Raw genomic sequence first — 20752 nt, forward strand, 5'->3', positions numbered from 1 at the left:
GTGCTGTGCGCCTAAAACGAGTACAAGCTAGTATGTTGGTTGTAATTGCAAAATTATTAACTTTTAAGAAATAATTTAACAAATTTAAGAACAGTACTCATATCTTAAATAACAATAAAAATGTGTTTAAAAATTCATAAGATTATTTTTCACCATGTAGTTTTGAGACTATATTTTATATTACATCATTTCTAGCCTCCATAGGTCAAAAAAGTGGGGTTTTTTTTTTGTTTGGTTTTACTTATCTTGATATTTTTCAAAGAGGGTTACTAAGCCCATGTCTGCATAGTCCCACAGTCACAGATTAGTTCAACATTAAAATGACGGTCTAAAGAGACCTCCCAAAGGTCCACACAGGGATCCTCGAAGCCAAAGATCATAAGCTGTGTGATCAGTTAGCAAAATATTAATATTTTTCACTTTGTCAGTATTTGGAATTAGGCTTCACATAATTTGTGAAATACCCGCAGATCCGCTTTCCTTTTTTCTCCTGCAAAGTCGAAGTCTGGAGCTATTTGGCCTGTTCGCCTGGGGACAGTCCCCCGAGGTATGAGGACGGTAGCCCCTCTGGTCCCCAGGGTTTCCTCTCGCTTCTGTCCGGCTTTGACCACCGGCGATCGCCGTGCCGTTGGCCCCCGCTCCGGCCGCCCAGACGGGGAGCCTTCGCCCAGACCACACCGTATGCCGGCGCGCGGACGTTCCATTTCCTGGGCACCTGGCCCCAGGTTTCAGTGCCCCATTTCTAAAAACCCTGACCCATGTATTTTCAGTGTGGAGAATTAACTTGCTCTCATGGAGAGACGCGGAAATAAACAAAATAAGAAAGAGGGAGAACTTGGACGTGAGGAGCTGTCATTTCTGACAGGGATGACCCTCATCAGACGGTGTGTCCTTTTACAGAATTGCACGTTGGCAGAATGGCACAGCGGTGATTGCTTGTCACTTCCAAATTCCCAGGTCCCGCCTGAGATTTATAAGTTGAGCTCATGGTGGATCACGCATAAGACGAGGCATAAATCACGCGGAGACTCCTGTCATCTCAGCGATGCTGGGCCGCGCCTCTCATTCCCAATCCTCGCCCTTTATTTACGGCCACATAAAGGTCGAGGACGTGACGCGGCGATGGAGCTGTGCTGAAGTTAAATGACTTCCGAACTTGAGCAGTGAAGAGCCGGGACGTGTTACACGAAACCAAGTGCGTGTACCGTATCTGTAACTCAGGAACCGGGAAGCAGATGAAATACGAAGATGTGCGCCCACTAATGACCTAGGAGCCCGAGGAGGAAACAGCTGTGCGACCCGAGCCCCGTGACCCCCTCGCTGTCCCTCCAGGCGCCTGTCACTTCACCAGGGACGCGAACGCGGCTAAAGGCTGGCAGGCGTGTGTGTGACGGACACGTGCCGACCACGGTTCCGTGGGTTCACGGGCTTGCGCGGTGTCAGCTCGCGCTGGTGCACTCAGGTTTCCTCCTTTGTGGTAGTTCTGAAACGGCGGCATAGAGGGAATTTTACTGGCTTTCTTTGCCTTCCTGTTTTTGTATTTGACCTTGGGAAACACTGAGTAGTTGCCTCCCTCCCACCGTTCTCCCCTTTCTTCGTCTTTCCTGCGTTACAAAGCCTGATCATTCAACGCAGACAAGTCAAAGGCGGCTCACGGGCTCTGCCGTAGGAGACCAAAACCTCGTCTTTTTTCCCGCGTTCTTCTCTTCCGCTTCACCTCTGCTGTCTGTGGGAAGCACCTTTCAAAACGCAAAAACAGAAAACAAGAAATACCAGCACCAAACCCCAGAGGACAGTGAAGTCGGCACCGCTCTTGTGCCCCAGGGAAGCCGCTGACTTGGCAGGGGAACCAGTCTCGGAGGGAAGGGGGCGCGGCCACAGCCCCCGGCGGCGGCCCCGGCGGGGAAGCTGTTAAACCGCCCTCCTGGGCTGCGGCCGCTGAAGATCCCCTGTGCCTGGTCCCTGCAGACGTGGCCGTGAGGCGCACGGGGCCCTGATGGGCTTGCGGCACTGCCCTCTCCTTGCTTGGGCACGACTCCGAGCCCCCTTCTCAACCAGAAGAGCGAGGCCCAGCCGCCCACCACTCTCCGGCGCCACTCGCTGGCGGGAGTGGGTCTGCGCCCACGACATGCCCACAGGGCCGTCACCAAACGTGGTGCTAACCCCTCCTCCCTCCGGCGTCCTCTTCCAAGATGGAGCAAGTGCCTGGCAGGGCACCTCCTGGTCTACACTCCCGGAGACCGGAGTCCAAACCTTCCACGTCGGCCCCGTCCTCTCTGCAGATGACGCAGGTTTGCCGAAAGTAGAGGAACAGTGTCCCTCAAGAGACTGAGGCACAACTGGACCATGCAGGGCGCCCACGCCCACCGCCAGCGGAGGCTGTGCACCCGCGCCCCAGCCCTGCAGCCTCGGGGAGCCCCATGGGTCCCGTGCGTTTCTCCCCGACGTCGCGGCCCCTGTGGCAGGGGGCCACCAAGCATGCGGTCCTTGGCTGGTCAAAGCACAAAGCTGAGCGACAACCTCGGCTCCGTCAGGGCACGCCGACGCCGAGGAGGTGACAGGGCCAGGGATGAGCGTTTAGGCAGATGACCTACCGTCAAATGAGAACCAGGACCTTAGCCGTGTTACAGAAGCTGGTCACCGACGTGAAACGGCCGCTCCGGGACCTGGGTGCGTAACTATGTGCTTAGAAGCTACCGGGCCCGGATTGGTTTTTTATGGGCAGGGAAGCCAAGGACAAGAGGGGGTTCGAGGTCATGTTCAGCGCCAGCACCCAGGCAGTGTGCGGCCCTGTGTGCGTGCGTGTGCGTGTGTGTACGCGTGTGTGCGCGAGACACGTCTCCTCGGATGTTGGAGGTTGCACCGTCGACCATGCCCTGGGCGCCGCGCTCGCAGCACTGGGCCTTCCCAGGAAGACAAGGGACATTGAATGTGGCTTCATTTGGTTGCCCTCCTGTGGAAACCCACGATCACTGTTGAGAGTTTTTTTCAGGTTTTTATTAGTAGTTGCATGCGATGTGTCTGAGGACTCATTTCTCAAACAGAGTTCACCGTGTTCTGAGCAGGGCGAGCACCAGAGCCAACCGCTGCCCTCGTCCTGGGGGAGCCCGGGGCGCAGGGCGTCTGCGGGGGCCGGTGCCCAGCCCGGAGCTCGCTGTCCTCCACGGGCGGCCGGTAGGGCCGCGTCCCACTCAGCAGCCCGGCGGGAGGCCCTGTGCACCGCGGCCGAGTGCCGCCGCCTGCCCCGCAGGGACAGGCTCCTGGGGCTGTGGGGGGGCGCGGGCTGGAGGAGGGCATGGCCTCGCTGTGTGTTTGCCAGGGCAGCCCGGGGGGAGCGCGAGGGGCGGGCGGGGAGGGGTGCGCCGTGTGTGCATCACGTGGTGTGCGCATGTGTTTGCTGTGTGTTCTTGTGTACATGTGTGTGCACGATGTGTGCATATGTGGTGTGTGTCCACCTGTGTGTACATGCACGTGTGTGTGATACAGACAGACCCACGCGCCCTGACTGAACTGCGTGTTTCTCACGCGGGCATTCCGTCTCCCGCTCCGTCCCCCGAACCTGCCTCACGTCACGCGCGCTCGTACACCCGGCGGCTTGTGGAGACGCTGCTGTGTTCCCTCTCCTTTGTCACGGCGACCTCCTCGCTGCCCCTTCATTCCGGGGAACCGGTGCAGAAGCATGAAGTCTAAACAGCGGGAATCGCCTGGCACGAATCACAGACCACACAATTCTCCAGCCCTTACTTACAGATTTCACAGTTGCACGTTTGCCCCGTGACGACCAGCCGATCAGACCATTGGCAGGTGCAGCGAAGTTCCCTCTGTCCTGTTTCCCACTGGGAGGCACCCCCTGCGGCCACCGGCCTTCATGGCACCAGCACCACGTCCCCGGTCAACGGACAGCAGGCCGGGGTCGTGGCCTGCCTTCGGCAGGAGCAGTGGCCGGTGCAAGCCAAGCGCCGCGCGCCTGAGTGAGGCCTTCACCGCGTGGCTCTGTTAGGGGAGCGGGCAACCCCCAGCCGGTAATGCGAGAGCAAAGCCGCGCAGGGAGCGCGCGCCGCCTGGGCTCGTCCCTGCTCTGGGGCCGCGCCCGCCCTGCGCGAGTGGCCGAAGTGGCTGGCATGTGGCTCACCGAGTTGTAGGACGATGGCGTCCAGAGGTCACACCTGACTGGCAGACTAGTTAAGGTGTCCTCGTTTGTGCGTGAATCTGGACGTCGCGCGGCCTGCTACAGGCGTTCGCCTTTCACCCTGCCTGGGGTGTATTCCGGGGAACGTGCCAAGTACAATAAACTGTGTGTTACATAAAGGTTACACTCATACTGATTCCTGCCATAATGATTCCACAGTTGCTTTTTAATTGCATTTTTCAATTACAGTTGACTTCCAGTGTTACTTTGTATTCACTTCAGGTGCACAGCAGGGTGGTTAGACAGTCACATGCTTTACAAAGTGCCCCCCCCATAGCTCCAGGCCCCCCCCCCCGGCTCTCTGCGTCCTTGCGACACTGTTACTGAGTATGTTCCCTGCACTGTGATGTACAGCCTCGCCGCCGTTTTGCAGCTGCCATTTTGTGCATGCTAATCCCGTCATTGTTTTCCACCCATCCCCCCAACTCTACAGTTAAAAAACTAAAGAAAATGGGATAAATTTCTCTAGGGGACGTTAATTAAACCAAAACAGAACAGCCGCGCCTGCTGGGAGGCACTCAGATCCGAGCGCCGGTGCCCCGTTTCCGGAGTGGAAAGGGAGCGGCCGCGTCCCTGTCCCCGGTCACCATCTCGACCTCGTTCTCTTACCGAATCCATCGCGCGGGCTTCCTCTCCCGGCGAACGTGGCCACGCTTACTTTTGGCGGGTGCCATCTCCGAACTCGCGCCGTTAAGTGTGAGACACGAAGTGTTACAATGATCCTACTAACGATAGTTATTGGTTTACGTCGCACGGTGACTGGCACCTTGGAAAGTGTGTCGTCAAAAACTGAGGCCTGGACGTCCATCCCGGGAAGCGGAGCGTCGCCGCGCCCCCGCCCTCCCCCCCGCCGGCCCCGCGGGCCGCTCACGGTCGGCCTCTGTGTTCCTTCCAGCCTACGAGCTGCAGAACTGCCCGGACCCGCCTCCGTTCCAGAACGGCTACATGACCAACTCGGACTTCAGCGTGGGCCAGTCCATCTCCTTCGAGTGCCACCCCGGGTACGTCCTCACCGGCCAGCCGGTCCTCACCTGCCAGCACGGGACCAACCGCAACTGGAACCACCCCTTCCCCAGGTGTGACGGTAGGTCAGCCGTTCTGCTCAGGGGCCGTGTCACTTTCCTCGTGGGTGGTGGCGTAGTAAAGGTTAACGGGGCGTGTAGCCGGGAATTCATTGATTTGTTCAACAAACACTCGTTGGGAACTGACCACGTCAGAGTCGCTCTGTGCCGTGTTCGGGGGTGTGTCCTGTGCCAGCGAGTTAAAAAACGCGGGGGATCCGTAGGCCTTGCTTTGAAACGGCAAGGGTATCAAAGCAGTAAGTGCAGATGTTCGTCAGGCAAGGCCGGACGCAAGCAGGCGGACTCCGCGGGTGGGCTGAGGTGCAAAGGCTGGTGTTTGCCAGGGAGGGACGGGCCGTGTGCGGCGCGAGAGGGGACGCAGCCCAGCGGTGGCCCTGTCAGGCCGTGAGACGCGAGGCGGGAAGCGTGTGTCTTAGTTTTGCCCTGGACACGGTCATTGCCGAAATCCTGCAGTGACCGCATGTCGTCTGCGCCCCTGGAACGCTGGTTTCAGTTCGTCGCGGGCTTGCGGCGCGCTCGCTGTTGTGTGACTCTGAGGTAGAGGCTGCCCCTGAGCGAAGACGTCATGCGGGACCCTCTGAGGAAACGCGCAGTGCCGTGCAGCGCTGGCGGATGGGCTTGCGCGGCGGCTGCAGCCGGCCGGGCACAGCGACGGCTCCGCAGCCCCTGCTCTGCTCTCTGCCTCTCGGCACAGCTGGGGACCTTTGCAGCATCACCTGAGAGCAAACAGATCAAGGGCTTTGTTTCTGGGGGATGCAGAGCAAACAGAAAGGTCACCTCACACCTCATGGTCCAGCATCGTAAACACAGCAGCTTTGCATGAAAATACCAACTCAGGGGACCTTTGAAATGTTAAACATTTGTGTCCAGCAGCAAAGACGGGACCCCTGTCTGGCTGCATTTTAATTACTACTGAAGAAGGAAAAGAAGCAAAACAGCGTCAATGAACCCTTTAAATCATACGTTCATCTGCATTTTTCCATTCTATAGCATTATAAAAACAACTATAAAAGACCTGCAGCTGTATTTTTAAGGTTATCTTAGCCTAATGCAATTTAATAATTTAAAAATCACTAATAGTGTGATTAAATGCAAATGTAAAATAGCATTTTAAAATTATTTTATAAAACTAAGAGTAACAGTTGCCTACCTGGTGTTTTTTCATTAAAACACTTAAAAAAACCTTTCATACCATTTTCCATTTAAAAATTCATATATTTGTATGTATAAATTATTTGACTTCTCAAGATTAAAACCTTTTTTTTGCAATTTTTACCAAAATCCTGTGTATTCATATGTAAATGGAAGACTCCTTGGCTTGATATAAAAAAGTAGAATTAAGTATTTAATTAGTTCCATTGCTTTTTCAAGCCCAGCTTTCCAGCACAAAAGAGCGGCTGGGCGCGAGCCCGCTCTCCGGCCTGCAGCCGGCCAAGCGCGCCTCTTCCGACGCAGTTCAGTGGCGATGCCGTCTCCTGCATGTGCACCAAGTACAACGCCTTCAAAGTGGACAGAGTATCTCTGAGAGTGATGAGAAATTCAAGACATCCTTAATTTTGCCAGGAACTTATAATGATACAGAAGCCTCGGTTTGATCACTAAATAGGCATCTACACATACAAATGTAGCTCAAAAATTGAAAATACTCTGTTGACTTCGTTAACCCGTGCGGATGAAATATCCGCGTGGATGTTCCTGTAAGGCCCTTTAGGGGTCTGAGCGCGGTCAGGGGCCGCCTCGCTTTACACGCCCGGGAGCCCCGGGACGGAGCGGGTTCCCGGACAACCTGCCGCCGCGAGAGTGTTGGCAGCGCCTTTTGCACCAGCAGCTTCCAAAAGCAGAAGCAATCTGGTCGCGTAATGGACATGAGAAGGCCAGCCAGCCACGCGTACGCCGCGACGTACATCGTTTTCCAACGAAGGCCGACCGCGCCGACTGCTCAGTGCGGACAGTGGCCTCCCCCAAGCGCCCAGCGGCTGGGACACCGAGTGAGCTTTGAGGGACGGGACTGGCTCGGCCTGGCGGGGAGCTGGAAGAGCAGCTTTGGGCTCCGCAGGCGGGGTCGCAATTGCCTGGGGCGCGGACGGGAGGAGGGGGACAGCGTGATGTCCCCAGGGGCCCCCAGAGGCTCTGCAGAGCGCTCCGTGCCCGTGACAGGCTATAAGCATCTGTGTGCTTCGCTCTGCCAGGTTATCGGTCAACGTTTGTCCGACCCCAGGCCCCACGTAGAATGACACTGAGGAGCCTGTCCAGTGCCCTCCGCGGCCCCCTCTCCTCACAAATTCACACCAGACTCACCGGAGCCGACCTGTGTCCCCAGCCCGTGCCCCTGTGGCCACCTCGGCCGGGACTGCAGCCTGCGGTTCATCGTTACTCTCCACGGCGACTGAGTTTTCCTTTTTCTCCTATATTTGGCCTATTCACTCCGCCTCGATTCTGCACCTTTTGTGGCGAGCCCTGAAAAGCCCCAGGAGATCTGTGCGGGTCACCCCCGCTCACGGCCCACCTGCCGGCGTGGGTCCGACGCGCGGGCCTGCGTGCCCACAGTGTCCGTGCGTGGTGCGCGCTGCGAATTAAAGACTGCACCTCACATTGTTCTGCTAATGCGTGGCCGTTTCGTTTTTCCGTCAATAAAAGTAATAATGCCATGCCGCTGTGAGTATCAGTTTGTTAAGTAAAATAGACATGGGCTGATGTGGACCTGCCCTTCTCCCCACAGCTGAGCACCGGGAGGCCTGGGGGCGACCTGTGCGTGCCGCCTACCTGCACCCGTCTCCTTTCTCCGGGAACACAGATCTGCAAAGCAGCGCTAACGCCTGCGGTCGTGGCAAACAGATGAAAATGCTGCTTTTAGACATGTTAAATAGGCTTCAGAAATCTCACCTAAAAAAAAATTCAGTTCCATATTTATGCATAATTTCCCCATAATCCCTTGCGTGGGGTAGACCAGTGGATCGTCAGCTCAGTGCAGGACACGTTGACTGAGGATTTTTTCCTTTTTTATTGTAGGGGGACCACTTTATCCCGAAGGAATGGTGCAAGTTTGGCAAACACGTTAAATGAAACAGACAGCTTAGAAGCACGCTTCTCCTAAGGTTTTAGGACATTAGGGGAATTGTTTTGATGAAGTGGTTCCTGGGGAATATTTCACAATTGTTTCTTTCAAGGGAAACGTTGGCCGAGGGGCTTCGGAGCCTTCGAAGCGCTTCGCTGGGCCCGCCCTCGAGCCGGCCGCCTGGGCCTTGACCTCTCGCCGCCTTCCCTGCAGCTCCTTGCGGCTACAACGTGACGGCCCCCAACGGTACCATCTACTCCCCCGGCTTCCCGGACGAGTACCCCATCCTGCAGGACTGCCTGTGGCTGGTCACCGTGCCCCCGGGCCACGGCGTCTACATCAACTTCACGCTGCTGCAGACCGAGGCGGTCAACGACTACATCGCTGTCTGGTAGGAGAGCTGCCTCGTGGCCGCCCCCCAGCCGCTGCGGTCGCTGAGGCCTCAGGCTGCAGGGGGAGGGACGAGGCAGCCAGGCAGACGCCTTCACGGGAGTTTTCCAGCTGAGTTTAGAAATGCAGGGGATGGGCTTCCCTAACGTGTTTGAGGTTTGTTGGGTGGCAGACCTCTGAACACAGGAGAGCACCCCAAGGCTATTTACGTTACGTAATGAAGGGGGGTTATTTTTTCTCAGAGAAAAGCTAGAAGGTCCCTTTGCCGTTGGGAGACGGTGACTTCGAGGGCTGTTGAAGGGGTGGTCACACGTAGCCCCCCACCCCCGCGCCCAGGGGCGCCGGGAGCCCTGAGCCAGGCTTGGGGGTGGGTGGCCGCTCCAGCCCCTCCTGTGAGCCGGGTGCCCTGCGCGGGTCACTTCAGGTCTCCCAGCTAGACCTGCGCATCTGTGGGCACGGCTCTCCCCGCATTTGCTTCTGGGGGCGAGGGCTGGCGAGGAAACGGGAAATGCCGGCAGCCCTGCGCCACCGCGACAGCGCTTCCCGAACAAGCGGCCGCGCACACCGGGGGGCGATCCCGGTGCGGAAGGGAGTGTGAGTGTGCGTGCGTGTGCGGGCGAGTGTGCGTGCGTGTGCGGGCGAGTGTGCGTGCGTGTGCGGGCGAGTGTGGGCGTGTGGGCGGGAGCGGGGGCAGAGCGGGAAGGCCTCAGGCCGCGGCACACGGGTTCCGGTGACCTGCCCACCTCGGGTGCGGGGCTGAGCCTGGGGAGCTCCGACGGAGGAGGCGACCGCCCGGGCAAGCGGGGTCCAACGCCGCAGGACCTCGCAAGTCACGCGAGGGACCGAGGGCCCCTGTCCCAGAGGCGAGGGCCCCAGGGAGCATTGGGAGCACGGGCCCTGGTCGCCGGAGCCCTCCCACCCAGGAGGGAGACGCGCTCGCCGAGGCTCCTGGGGGCAGCGCGACGCCCCGCACCCGGGCAGGGAGGGGCGCAGACCCCGGAGTGGGCCGCGGGCCAAGGCAGGCTGCCGTTCCGAAAGCTAAACAAGCAGCCACAGAGACCAGCAGCGTGAGGCCCCGGCAGTTCCGCCCCGATGAACCGACGGGTTTGGGGGTGGAGGCAGGGGCTTCCTGCTGCGCCGAGGCGGGTCAGCGCCGGCTGGGCGGGTGCTCACGGGAGCCGGGTCCGCCGTGGGAACAGCGCGCGCACGCGTTGGCATTTCTAAACATGGTATCCAGCGGGCGGTAGTATTGTATTCAGTTTTTAGACATATTGTAATTCAACAGCAGGGCCTCCCTAAGTCTCACCCACAGTCAAAGGGACACCATTGAGTTTAGAGTTTGCACTGGGGACTTCTGCCAGGAAGTGGATAAAGGGCGTTGCAGCCCCTGCGACCGTGGGACCCCGTCCCTGACGCCCCCGGGAAGGCGAGCTGTGGGCGGGCGCGCGCAGAGGGGCAGGCTGTTCGCGGCGGCCGAGCCGGGCCCCGGCTCAGCGGCCCTGTCTTCCCAGGGACGGTCCCGACCAGAACGCCCCTCAGCTCGGGGTCTTCAGCGGAAACACAGCCCTGGAAACCGCATGCAGCTCCACCAACCAAGTCCTGCTCAAGTTCCACAGCGACTTCTCCAACGGCGGCTTCTTCGTCCTCAACTTCCACGGTCAGTGCACGCTCGCCCCTCGGGGGCGGACAGAGAACTTCTCTTGATTTGTCTCTGGTTCAGACGTGGGCCGGTTTCCAGCTAAAGAGCCCGGGAGGCTTTTCTTACATTGGGCGCCAGCGTTTCCTGGGCCCCGTGTGGGCTTTGCGACATCTTCGTTATTTCGCACCTTCCTGAGGCACGTCTTGTAGTCAGAAGCTCGGATTCGCTCCGAGAGAAGTGTGTGGTCAGTGAGACTCGGACGCACGGTCGGCGATGCCTGTGGGTGTCCTCGCCCACCTGGGCGATCACGGGGGCGAAGGCGGGCCCCTGAGCGTCCTGGGAGTGGACGCTAGATAACGGGGAAGAAAGGGAAGGGGCCCTCGCCTCCCCCGGGGGCTGCTGCCATGGAAGGCCCGGGCATGGGGCAGAGGTCTCGCCAGGCTGGAGCGCGGCGTGGCACCAGGCCCCCGCGGCCGTTCCTCTTACGGAAAGAACGGCACCTCGCACGAGGGGCCGGAAGCCCCTGTTCCCACCATTGCACTGACCGCCTTCCTCTTTGGCCTCGGGTGCCCCTTGCTGTTACAATATCCTGCGAGCGGTGGGCGCTCAAGGGTTGTATGAAGCCATGATGCACTAACAGACACGCCTGTGGGCCTGAGCGTCAGCGCAGCGTGAAGAATGCAGTCTTAATGACGTTGTTTACTCAGCAAATGTAATTGCAGTTGTTGTTTTATTTTTTTTTCTCATACACCGTTCAGCATTTCAGCTCAAGAAGTGCCAGCCTCCCCCCGCAGTCCCACGGGCAGAGATGCTGGCGGAGGACGAGGACTTCGAAATCGGTAAAGACCGTTTCCTTCCCTTCCCTCTCCTTTCCCGCCCACCCCGCGGAGCCGTGGCCCCAGCGAGCGAGCGGCCTGTCGCAGCCCCGCGGCCCCTCTGGGGAGCCGCGCAGAGGCCCTGGTCGGGTCGATGCTCCTTCCTTTCCAGGGTCCATGATTTTTGATTCCTGTCATTGGAGGTTTGCTTTTGTCACTTGGAGCACGTCTTTCCCTGGAGCTCAGGCTGTTTTCTCTTGAATAACGTTCTCCAAGGAAACAGCTCCGTGCGCCCAGTTAGGGCGTCACCCGGACCCCGTCACCCGTGGCCCTGCGCCGATGCCGCGGCGCCGCTTGTGGACGTGCTCGAGGGTGCGGTTTAGCTGTTGCGCCTCGTCCGTCCCCATCTGTGGCCTCTGTCCCTGCCCGCCCACCAGGCCCCGTGGCAGGGCATTCGTGGGACCCGGGACCTCTGTCTCAGGCACAGGAGCCCCACCCCGCCGTGTCCCCCGCCAGGCCCCTGGCCAGACCCCGGGACCCCAGTCCCCGGACGCTCCGACGGGCCGAGCGGAGGGGCCGCGGGCCCGCAGGCCAGGGCCGCCCCCGAGCGCTCAGGCCATTCTGCTTCTCGAGCGGAAGCTCCACTTGTCCGTGTCCCTCTTATGTCCCGTCGTCCTCGGGGAAGGCGAGGGAGCAGAGACGCCTGTCACTTCTGCCCTTGATGCTGGTTAAGTGTCAGGCGGCCTTTTTGTAACTGAGGGACCAGAACGGCGGCTCTTCCCCGGGCAGCCTCCCATGGGGGCCGGGCGCGGGCCGGGCGCGGGCTCGGGCGTCCTGTGCTGCCGACGACGCCTGTCAGGCCGCGGCTCGGGGTCAGAGGAGCCTAACTCCCAGGGGTTGCCGCGGCCTCTTCCAGGGGACTTCGTGCGGTACCGCTGCCACCCCGGGTACACGCTCTCCGGGGCCGACACGCTCACCTGCAAGCTCCGCGCCCAGTTGCGGTTCGAGGGCTCCCCGCCGACGTGCGAAGGTACGTGCGCCCGAGCTGCGCGGGAAACGGTGAGGTGGCGGCGCCTCCGTGCCTTTGTGTGGGCTGGAAAGAGGCCCTCCCCTGGGCTGTGCTCCGTGGCAGCTAACACCGCCCGCTCACAGAGCCCGCAGGACCCCCGTCCCTGTTTGCTCCAGCAAACAAAGCCGCATCCACTGCGAGGTCTCGCTCCCCCCCGGCGGTGCAGCGGGCGGTGTCCCAGCTCTGGGCAACGCTGAGATATTCACAACTGAAACCGGGACGCCACCGACCGGGGTCTCCCCCCGTGGCGGCTGTGCATCCGGGGCCACGCGGCTCCTGTGGTCTCCGCCCTCGGCTCATCTCGCCGGCATTTTTAGCGCATTTCAAGGCGAACCGCTGTGCATCTCCCCGAGAACGTCAGTGCATACAGCCCTCGCTGTAGGTCACGGTTTTCTCTGTAAAAGGTATAAGCCTTGAAACGAAAGTAAAACGCACATTTCTATTTGTTGCCTACCTTTAAAATTCATAGACCATGTACAGTCACAAAGACAACATACAACAGCAGCACCAGATTTGAGGCTGAATCCATGCTTTCCATGGATCTGAATATGCTTAGGTCACTTTTAAAATACCATTTAAAAGATGCCCCTCTCAAGTGTCATTGTCTTGGAAAAAATGAGTGCGTCCGTCGGACCCCCTTCCGTCAGCAACAACAACCTGTTTGCGGATTTTTTCCCCCAGGTACAGGGTCAGATATAAATTGTTCTTTTGCCATTTTATAGGAAACTTAACTGAGGCAAATCTTCACATTTTTCAGGCACATTTTAATCCCAAAAAACAGTCTTGAGTTGCTCAGCACAGGTGACCCTCAGCTGAGATGGCTTCAGATGATCAGAAAAGGCATAAATATTTATTCAACTGCGTCAAAAAAACAGAGAAAGTGCCTTTTCATGCGCCCCCTCCCCCACGATTAATCTAGTTTCTGTTGCAGTGAAACCCACCCACGCATACCCAGGAGCAGAGCAAAGTGCGTCGCACGCACACGGTGCTGCGCCTGGCATTGCTCTCTGGCGTTCGCGGCAGCTGCTGCCCACAGCCTGCTCTGCGGGTGCAGCCCAGCGGCCCTGTGCCCCCTGCCCCCAGCGATGGCCGCACAGGACGGCCTGGTTCTCTTCTGTTTAATTCGGGAGCCAACCTGCTTCAGGAACTGAGCGTTCTCCTGGCTCCGGTCCCTAGACATCCCCTTATTTAAAGAAGGAAATAGGACTCCGACGTCTTCCACCAAATACTGAAGCGCTTAATCGCAGTCTTTCTTCCATACTTTTCCTATGTTTGACTGACCTAACCGGGCACAAGTGGGGCCCATCCCCAGTGCCTTCGTGGTGGGAAACCGCGTCAGCCGCGAGCCAGAGCTCCCAGGGATGCCCCCTCCCTCCTGTTGCCGGGGCGCACGGGGTTGGCACGGTCCCCCCGACACCGGCCCCGCTCCGTTAAGGAGAACGTTCGCTTTTCTCTTCAGCTCAATGCCCGGCCAACGAAGTCCGCACGGAGTCCTCGGGGGTCATCCTCAGCCCGGGCCACCCGGGCAACTACTTCAACTCCCAGACCTGCTCCTGGACCATCAAAGTGGAGCCGAGCTACAACGTCACCATCTTTGTGGACAACTTTCAGAGTGAGAAGCAGTTCGACACCCTGGAAGTGTTCGACGGTGAGTCTGCCTCCTCTCTGCCCACACGCCGGCGACCTCGCGAGCGCAGGACCACGCCTGTAAAACGTCTCGGTCACGTGAGAACTTGACCATACCTTGGGGTTAAACGGCATCTCCCCAGACAGGAGGTGGATCCCTCTTGGGCTGCGCCTCTCAGAAATCCAGTGCTCGTAAACCGTTAACGCTTCATTAACGTTGCGGCGTTTAAGCAGTTAGGGCCCTGGGGACACGCGGGAAACCTGCTGGCCTGTGGGACCCGCCTCCGCTTCTCTGCTGTCGGGTCTGGAGTCGGGCTTTTCTCTGTAAGAGTTACATTGATGTAGAAGATATCTTAGGGAGTTACGACCGAAGAAGTAAAGGTACCTTATTCCACCTCGTATTTTGCCAGAAAGAGATAAATATAATGGCTTACAGAGATTTTTGGATGGTAAATGCTATGGCATCTTTAAGGAACAATTTTTTTAAACAATTAGTGTTACACATTTTTATACAAGTCTAATAAACTTTTCCACATAACGGTGCTACGCCCGAAAGTGCAGTGTGGTTCAGCCGTCAATCTGAAATGAAACTGATGTTAATATTTTTCATCGTACCCCAGAAAATTAGTCCAACCTCAAGTTACAGCTGTACATAATAATAGGGTTTTCACGTGTTTTGACAGGTCTGTCATTGCATTCAGATAAATTACAATCAATTCGGTGAAAATAAATAATTACCGTAATTGGTCCTACGTGTGTTAACGTGACTGCAGCCTGTACGAGCCATGTTGCTCACACGACAGACGCCATGTGGATCAGTTTCTGTGTTTCCCAAGACGAATCCCTGAGTCGGGAATTAAATTCACACTTAGACACGTAGCAACAGAGGAGTAAAGAGACCACGTCCGTTTCCCGGCGGCTTTTGGGTGCCCGGGGTCCCTCCGGCACCGTCACGGTTACCCACAGGCCGCTGTGCTCCGAAGGCAGCCGGTGGGAAGTCGCGGGGAAAAGCATGTGTAGGTTTTGAGCCGCCCCCCCTGGAGCAGCACGATGGGCCCGTGCGCGGCCCACGCGGTCTGCCCGGGGCACGGGTCGCCCCCTCGCCCGGCGCCCCCATGTGGCACGGGATGTGCTCCACACCCCGCTCGTCTCGGGGCAACCGCCTGGGTGGCCGGGTCAGCGGCACCAGCATCTCGGCGGCTGTCTTCCCCTCGCCTGTATTTTACTTAGTGACAGTCCCCAAGCGTGCGTGCGGTGACGCTGGCACTTCAGATGTGCCCGCAGAGCCAGCCAGTGCCTCCTCCCCTGACCAGCGTGTGCACATGGGGGCTCAGTCCCAGCCACAGAGGCCCCGGGCGCCTCACATGCCCCCCCCACCCCGGGTGAGGGGCGGCTGTCCCTGAAAACGCTCAGCATGGACGCCCTTGGCTTAGTCTTTAGGAGGAAGAGCAGTAAGCAGTCGGCCAAGGGCAGGGGGCTCCACCTCCGTGAGGCACCGGGGGCACCACCCTGGGGCCGCCCGGGCGTGCGAGAACGGAACCGGGAGCAGCCCGGCCGGGGCGCGCCGATCGATCGGGGCAGTAAGTGTTCGGCACTCGGGAGTGCTGGCCGGGCTCACCCGCGCCGGGTTAGAGTTCAGCGGGCGGCCTCGGCCTTGCCTGACCTCAGGGGGGAGCTGTCCCGGGCCGCCGCTCTCAGCACTTGCCGCTTGGTCTCCCCAAAGCCAGGGCCGGCGACGCCCCCTGTGAGCCGCTGTGCGGTGCATAATCGAGGCAATTCCAGAGCCGTCGCCGTCCTCACAGATCTGTGGCTGGGCTCGTTTCCGCCCCTGAGGTTCTTCTGTAACATGAAAGGTCGGAGTTCTGTGTGACTGTTTTCTCGGCGTGGGCGTTTTTGCTCCAGTAAATGTCACGGCCGCTGCATCTCCCTCTCTGTGTCTGTGAGACGCGGGCCCTTTTATAGTTCATGAATTGGCCCCCCCAAATGTTGGCTCGATTGATTTTAAACTTGGCCTCGGAGCGTATCACTCGCGACAGCTCCCGTAGTTGATAGTCCTCAATTAAAAATGTAAGTTAACCCACTAGAGAGCTCCGTGCAGGAGGGTGTCCGGTACGGCCGAGGTTTCCCGTGCGGAGGCGCCGACGGCGTCTGTCGGGGCGGCAGGTGCAGGGCAGCGAAGGGAGCGGGTGCAGACGACAGGCGCCGGGTCCGATCGCCGGCACCTGGAACCCGGCTTCGAGCTCCGTCAGCGACCGTGGCCTCTTCGAACTGTATAAAGCCGGTGAGCTCACTGCCCAGCGGCCTTTGTTCAGCGTAGACATCGGCCGTGCGGACAGCGCCGCCGAGAAACCTGGCCCGCGGGAGGCACTGCGGGCCCTCGGTTACAAACTGCGGGCGCCCCCTCCGGGAGGCTGGCCCCACGCGACGCCTGGACGCCAAGGAGCGTCTCCCCGGCCGGCCCTGGCCCGGCCCGAGCGGACCCGCCGCCCGCACCTCCCACAGGCTCCCTCCGTTGTGCTGCCGAGGGCGCTCGGGCCCCCTGGACAACAGGCATTTATTCCTCCCTGTTGTGAGGCGAGAGGCCGGGGTCCGGGGTGGGCAGGGCCGCTCCCCGAGCCCCTCGTGGGCGTGCGCGCGCCCCCCGCCCCTGCGCCCTGGCGCGGCCGCCCCGTGTGAGTCCGCGTGCGCTGCGCGCCGGGCCGCGAGGCCCCACCCCGAGGACTCGGCCCCGCTTCGTTACCTTTCTCGGGCCCTGTTTCCGAGCACACCCGTCCTGAGGTCGGGGGCGAGCGTAGGGCCGCCGTGTGAATTTGGGCAGTGGGGCGACAAGACAGTCCGGCCCATAACAGGTGTTGGGAGATGAATCGCCGGCACCGCTCTGACCAGGACTCTCATGGCGAATGACGCTGCGCGTCCTCAGCCACGCGGCCGGAGTAAAACGCCAGGGTGCAGCCCCGCACGCGTGTCGCTTGACCTGACAGAACCGTGTCACATGTAGCGGTGAGGCCACAGCCTCCCTCTCGTGACATGTTTCCGGGGCGGGGCGGTGTGTGAAGGCAGGTCCTGAGGCTTCCAGGCCAGAGCAGGGCCAAGGTCGCGAGCAGCCCATGAGACCCGGCGCCAAGGTCACTGACAGCAGGTGGGACCCTGGAAGGGCGGCGGCAGCTCGATGTCCAGCTTCTCCAGGAAATGACGCCGGATTATGACCACGATGAGCGTAACGGAGGGGACAACGGCTTCCATTTGCTTTTTAAAAAATTTTGTTTCTAAAATTTAAAAGAAAATGTCAGTATACAGAAATGTAAACAGTTTTTTAAATGTAGGTATGGACTCACCACTGGACACAACAAATGTCAGGATTTTATTCAATTTACCTTAGTCTGTTTCTTTAAAGAAGCCAGGAATACGGGCAGACTCGGGGGACCCCCCGCACCCCGGCCCCGCCGCCCGCACTGCCGCCGGCCCTGCCTGTCCTTCCGCTGCACCCCTCCCCTCCCTGCCCACCACCTGCCCTGTATCATGGCCTCCCGTCCGTGTGCGAACACGCACGCACGTGCGACCCGTGGGGCAGACCGTCCGAGGTGCGCCCGGCGGCCACCGTGTCGTCCTTCCCGGTGAGCAGGTGTCGGCAGCTGCCGGGGGCACCTTAAGAACTGCCCTTCAGAAACGCTGCTCGCGCTGATTCACTTAAACGCTGTATACCCCGCCTTTTCATGGCGCTCTCCTCTTCTCATCTAAAACACCGAGCTACGAGTTAAGGTCTAAATTTTGCCATGAAAACCAAGGCTGGAATACACATTTTGCCATATAAATGATAGCGTTGCGCGTGTGCTGTAGTTTCTAGACATAGGATTGACCCTTCAGTGTGACTGGTTCTTGCCAAAGTGCCCTCCCCTGCGACCGTGCCGACGTGTGGATTCACCCGCACCCGCAGAAGTTTCCATCCCTCCATTTCCACCCAAGAACGTAGATGCTGCTGGTGACAAAAGCTACTTTTATTTTTTCAGTTACTGCTGTCTTATAGATAAGGTTCATTTGATCTAAGTATTGTGCTGTTAATAGCGTGAACACCTGAAATCGTTCGGGTTGGTGGTTATTTTCATCAGGGAACACCTTCCCTGCTATATTCACTGGGCATTTTCTTGCTTCCCCTTGGAGAAAATAGCTGTAGGTCGTGCCTTTGGATTCCAGTGTAATCAACAGCTAAACTGCACCTGAGCGTCCCTTTCTCTGGTCTCGCGCAGGGCCCTCCGGACAGAGCCCCCTGCTGGTGGTCTTGAGCGGGAACCACACGGAGCAGCTGAACGTCACCAGCAGCGGCAACCAGCTGTTTCTGCGCTGGTCCACGGACCACGCGACCAGCAAAAAGGGCTTCAAGATCCGCTACACAGGTGAGCGAGGCTGGGTTGCCACACAGAAGTGCTTCTGACAGACGACCCGTGTTAGATTAAAAAATTAGGCCTGTATAATAATACGCATAATTTTCAAAGAGGAATAATAAACTTCACATGAAAGAATAAAATGGGGAATTCTCTAAGGGACATTTCTAAGTGAGTTTAGGGAAAATAAACTATTTATCGATTACTAATGTAAAAATGGGTTGGCCAGACCATAACTCGCCGACTTGCATATCATGGAAAGCAAAGGCATTCATTCCCCCAAAGATGAAGTTACATGAATGAAATGTAAAATACGTTGACAAGCTAAGGGAACAAGCAGGAAGGCATGCTCTCGATGCCATCAGTGTTATAAGCGGTAACGGTCACTGCCTACTGACATTTTGTCTTTTTACGGATCATCCATCGTGGCAAGGCAGGCAGGCACTCCGTCTGTGACGTACGGTGTCTCAGATTCCGTGTGCGCTTGTCAGGAGGACCTGAGTCCCCCAGGTTCTCACTGCCCTACAGGAGCAGCACGCAGACGGTCTAAACCCCGGCTCGGCTTCGATCGCGAAGCAGGGGGCCCGGGCGCCTCCGCCTCCGGGGCCCCGCAGCCCCGGGTAAGGTGGGGCCGCTCCCCGAGGCGGCGGCCGTGTGCGCCCCGACCGAGCAGCTCCTCTCACGGGAGGCCGCTGGTGGATAAACATCCCCGCGCGGGGTTCTGTGTGGGCGTCCATTTCTGGTTCCCTTTGGTAACCACCCAGCCACGTGGTCGGCGGACCTTATGCCGCCAGCGGGAGTCGTTTCCTGAGAAGCCTCACGCACCCTTGGGGACGGCCCGTCTGCGCTGCCACCAGTCGGGTGCGCTTCCTGCCGCGCCCCGTGCTCCCCAGGCATTTCCGCACCGGGTTCGCCCGCCGTCACCGATTTCTCACTGTGGACACAGCAGAGGTGTCTCGCTCGCCTCCCTCGTCCAGAGGGACGCGCCGAGCCCTCGGTGACGAGCCCATCCTCCGTTTGTTTCTGTGTCTGTAACGTGTGCGTGTTGTGTGCCCGCAGCCCCCTACTGCAGCTTGGCCCGCTCCCTGCGGAACGGCGGCATCGTGAACCGGACGGCCGGGGCGCTGGGCAGCCACGTGCAGTACTTCTGCAAGCCCGGCTACCGGCTCGTCGGCAGCAGCAACGCCACCTGCCGGCGGAACCCCATGGGCATGCACCAGTGGGACGCGCCGGCGCCGCTGTGCCAGGGTAAGGAGCGGCTCTCCGGCCTCGGCGTGGGGGCAGGGCGGTCCTCCAATGATTTGATCCCGCTTGGCCAGGTCCGGAAGCGGGGGCTGGGGATGAAAGGGGAGCAGGCCTCGCGCGTGGGCTCGCAGACGTGCAGCTCGGCCTTTGCGCTGACCGCCAAGCGTCCCGATGTCCGTGCCGGGCGCGGCCTCGCTCTGCGGCCAGGACTCGGGAGGCGGCCCGGCAGCCGCGAGGTGCTGGTGGAGTTGTTATAATACGTGTCTGCGGTGCATTTGGAAGTAAAAAACGGGTTCTCTAATTTGGAGATTAGATAAATAACTTTTCTTGACAGTTGTAGTTATTTAAAAAATCAGTTATTAATACTAATTTTCCTTATGTTAGATTGAAAACTTATGCTTTAAGCCTTACACTGTGTATTTTAGTTTCTTTCAGTCTTTGAAATCTAGGGCTTGTTCAAGCTGATTTCAATATTTTATGTCTTTTTTTTTGTATTTTATCTTTCATGTGCATAAAAATCAGATTTTCAAAGGTGGTGTTTTAATTTTTAATTGGAGGCTTTGAAGTCATGAAATTTTCATAGTTTTGTCTTATTGAGATTTATATCCATAATGAAAGCTATTGGCTTTTGAAAGCTAATAATGATTTATAGAGAGAGCCTCACGTCAGTTTCCGTTTTTCCTCCGCCCTCACGAGACAGCGGATGCTCTGGTGGTGGCTGTGAGGCAGCAGCCGATGCCTGTCACGCGCACAGGACACCCCTAAGCGCGGGGGGCGGTCGGCCACCCGGCCCACTCTGTTTCCGTCCTTCCTCCGGGAAGTCTTCGTGAATGTAAGAGGGACAGAAACATCCAATACGTGTGTTTCATTAGGAATGATGTTTTCCTTCTTTTGAAACAAAAAAAAAGTATTTTTTAAATTTATTTTTATTTATTTTTTTATTTACTTTGAAAAATCCTGAATTGAACTGCTGTGAGCCAGGGAGCCTCTGTGTTCTGTAAATCAAAGTGAATGCCACGTCTCTGTTTATGGAGAGTGCACCCTAGAACTTCGACACATCTGCGATTTCGATCGTGGCACGCAGGGCGCAGCGACGGGCGGTTGCGGGTGTGTACCGGTGGCTGAGGGGCGCGGTCGGTCCCTGCAGCCCAGTGCAAGCAGCGGAAGACACAGCACCTTCCCCGGCAGTGCAGGCTCTCCTCTGACTTGGGTGCCGCCCCCGCTCTAAAGCTCTGCCAGTCCCCTGGGAGGAGTCTGTCCCTG

The 20752-nt window shown here is 58.3% G+C and overlaps 1 protein-coding gene across 1 annotated transcript in view; it reads left to right on the forward strand.

The window, feature by feature from the left end:
• The window catches only part of CSMD1 (CUB and Sushi multiple domains 1), a 720682-nt gene that overhangs the window by 651305 nt on the left and 48625 nt on the right, over positions 1 to 20752 (forward strand). Inside the window, exons 42-49 of the mRNA XM_054565852.1 lie at positions 5085 to 5273; positions 8540 to 8717; positions 10228 to 10373; positions 11114 to 11194; positions 12087 to 12200; positions 13699 to 13887; positions 18110 to 18256; positions 19304 to 19492. Of these exons, the coding sequence (XP_054421827.1) occupies positions 5085 to 5273; positions 8540 to 8717; positions 10228 to 10373; positions 11114 to 11194; positions 12087 to 12200; positions 13699 to 13887; positions 18110 to 18256; positions 19304 to 19492 (1233 nt within the window). The remainder of the gene's footprint in view (positions 1 to 5084; positions 5274 to 8539; positions 8718 to 10227; positions 10374 to 11113; positions 11195 to 12086; positions 12201 to 13698; positions 13888 to 18109; positions 18257 to 19303; positions 19493 to 20752) is intronic.

This window comes from Pteronotus mesoamericanus, unplaced genomic scaffold (genome assembly GCF_021234165.1).
Source record: "Pteronotus mesoamericanus isolate MK-2021 breed Mesoamerican mustached bat unplaced genomic scaffold, CSHL_Meso_final contig_169, whole genome shotgun sequence".
NCBI lineage: Eukaryota > Metazoa > Chordata > Mammalia > Chiroptera > Mormoopidae > Pteronotus > Pteronotus mesoamericanus.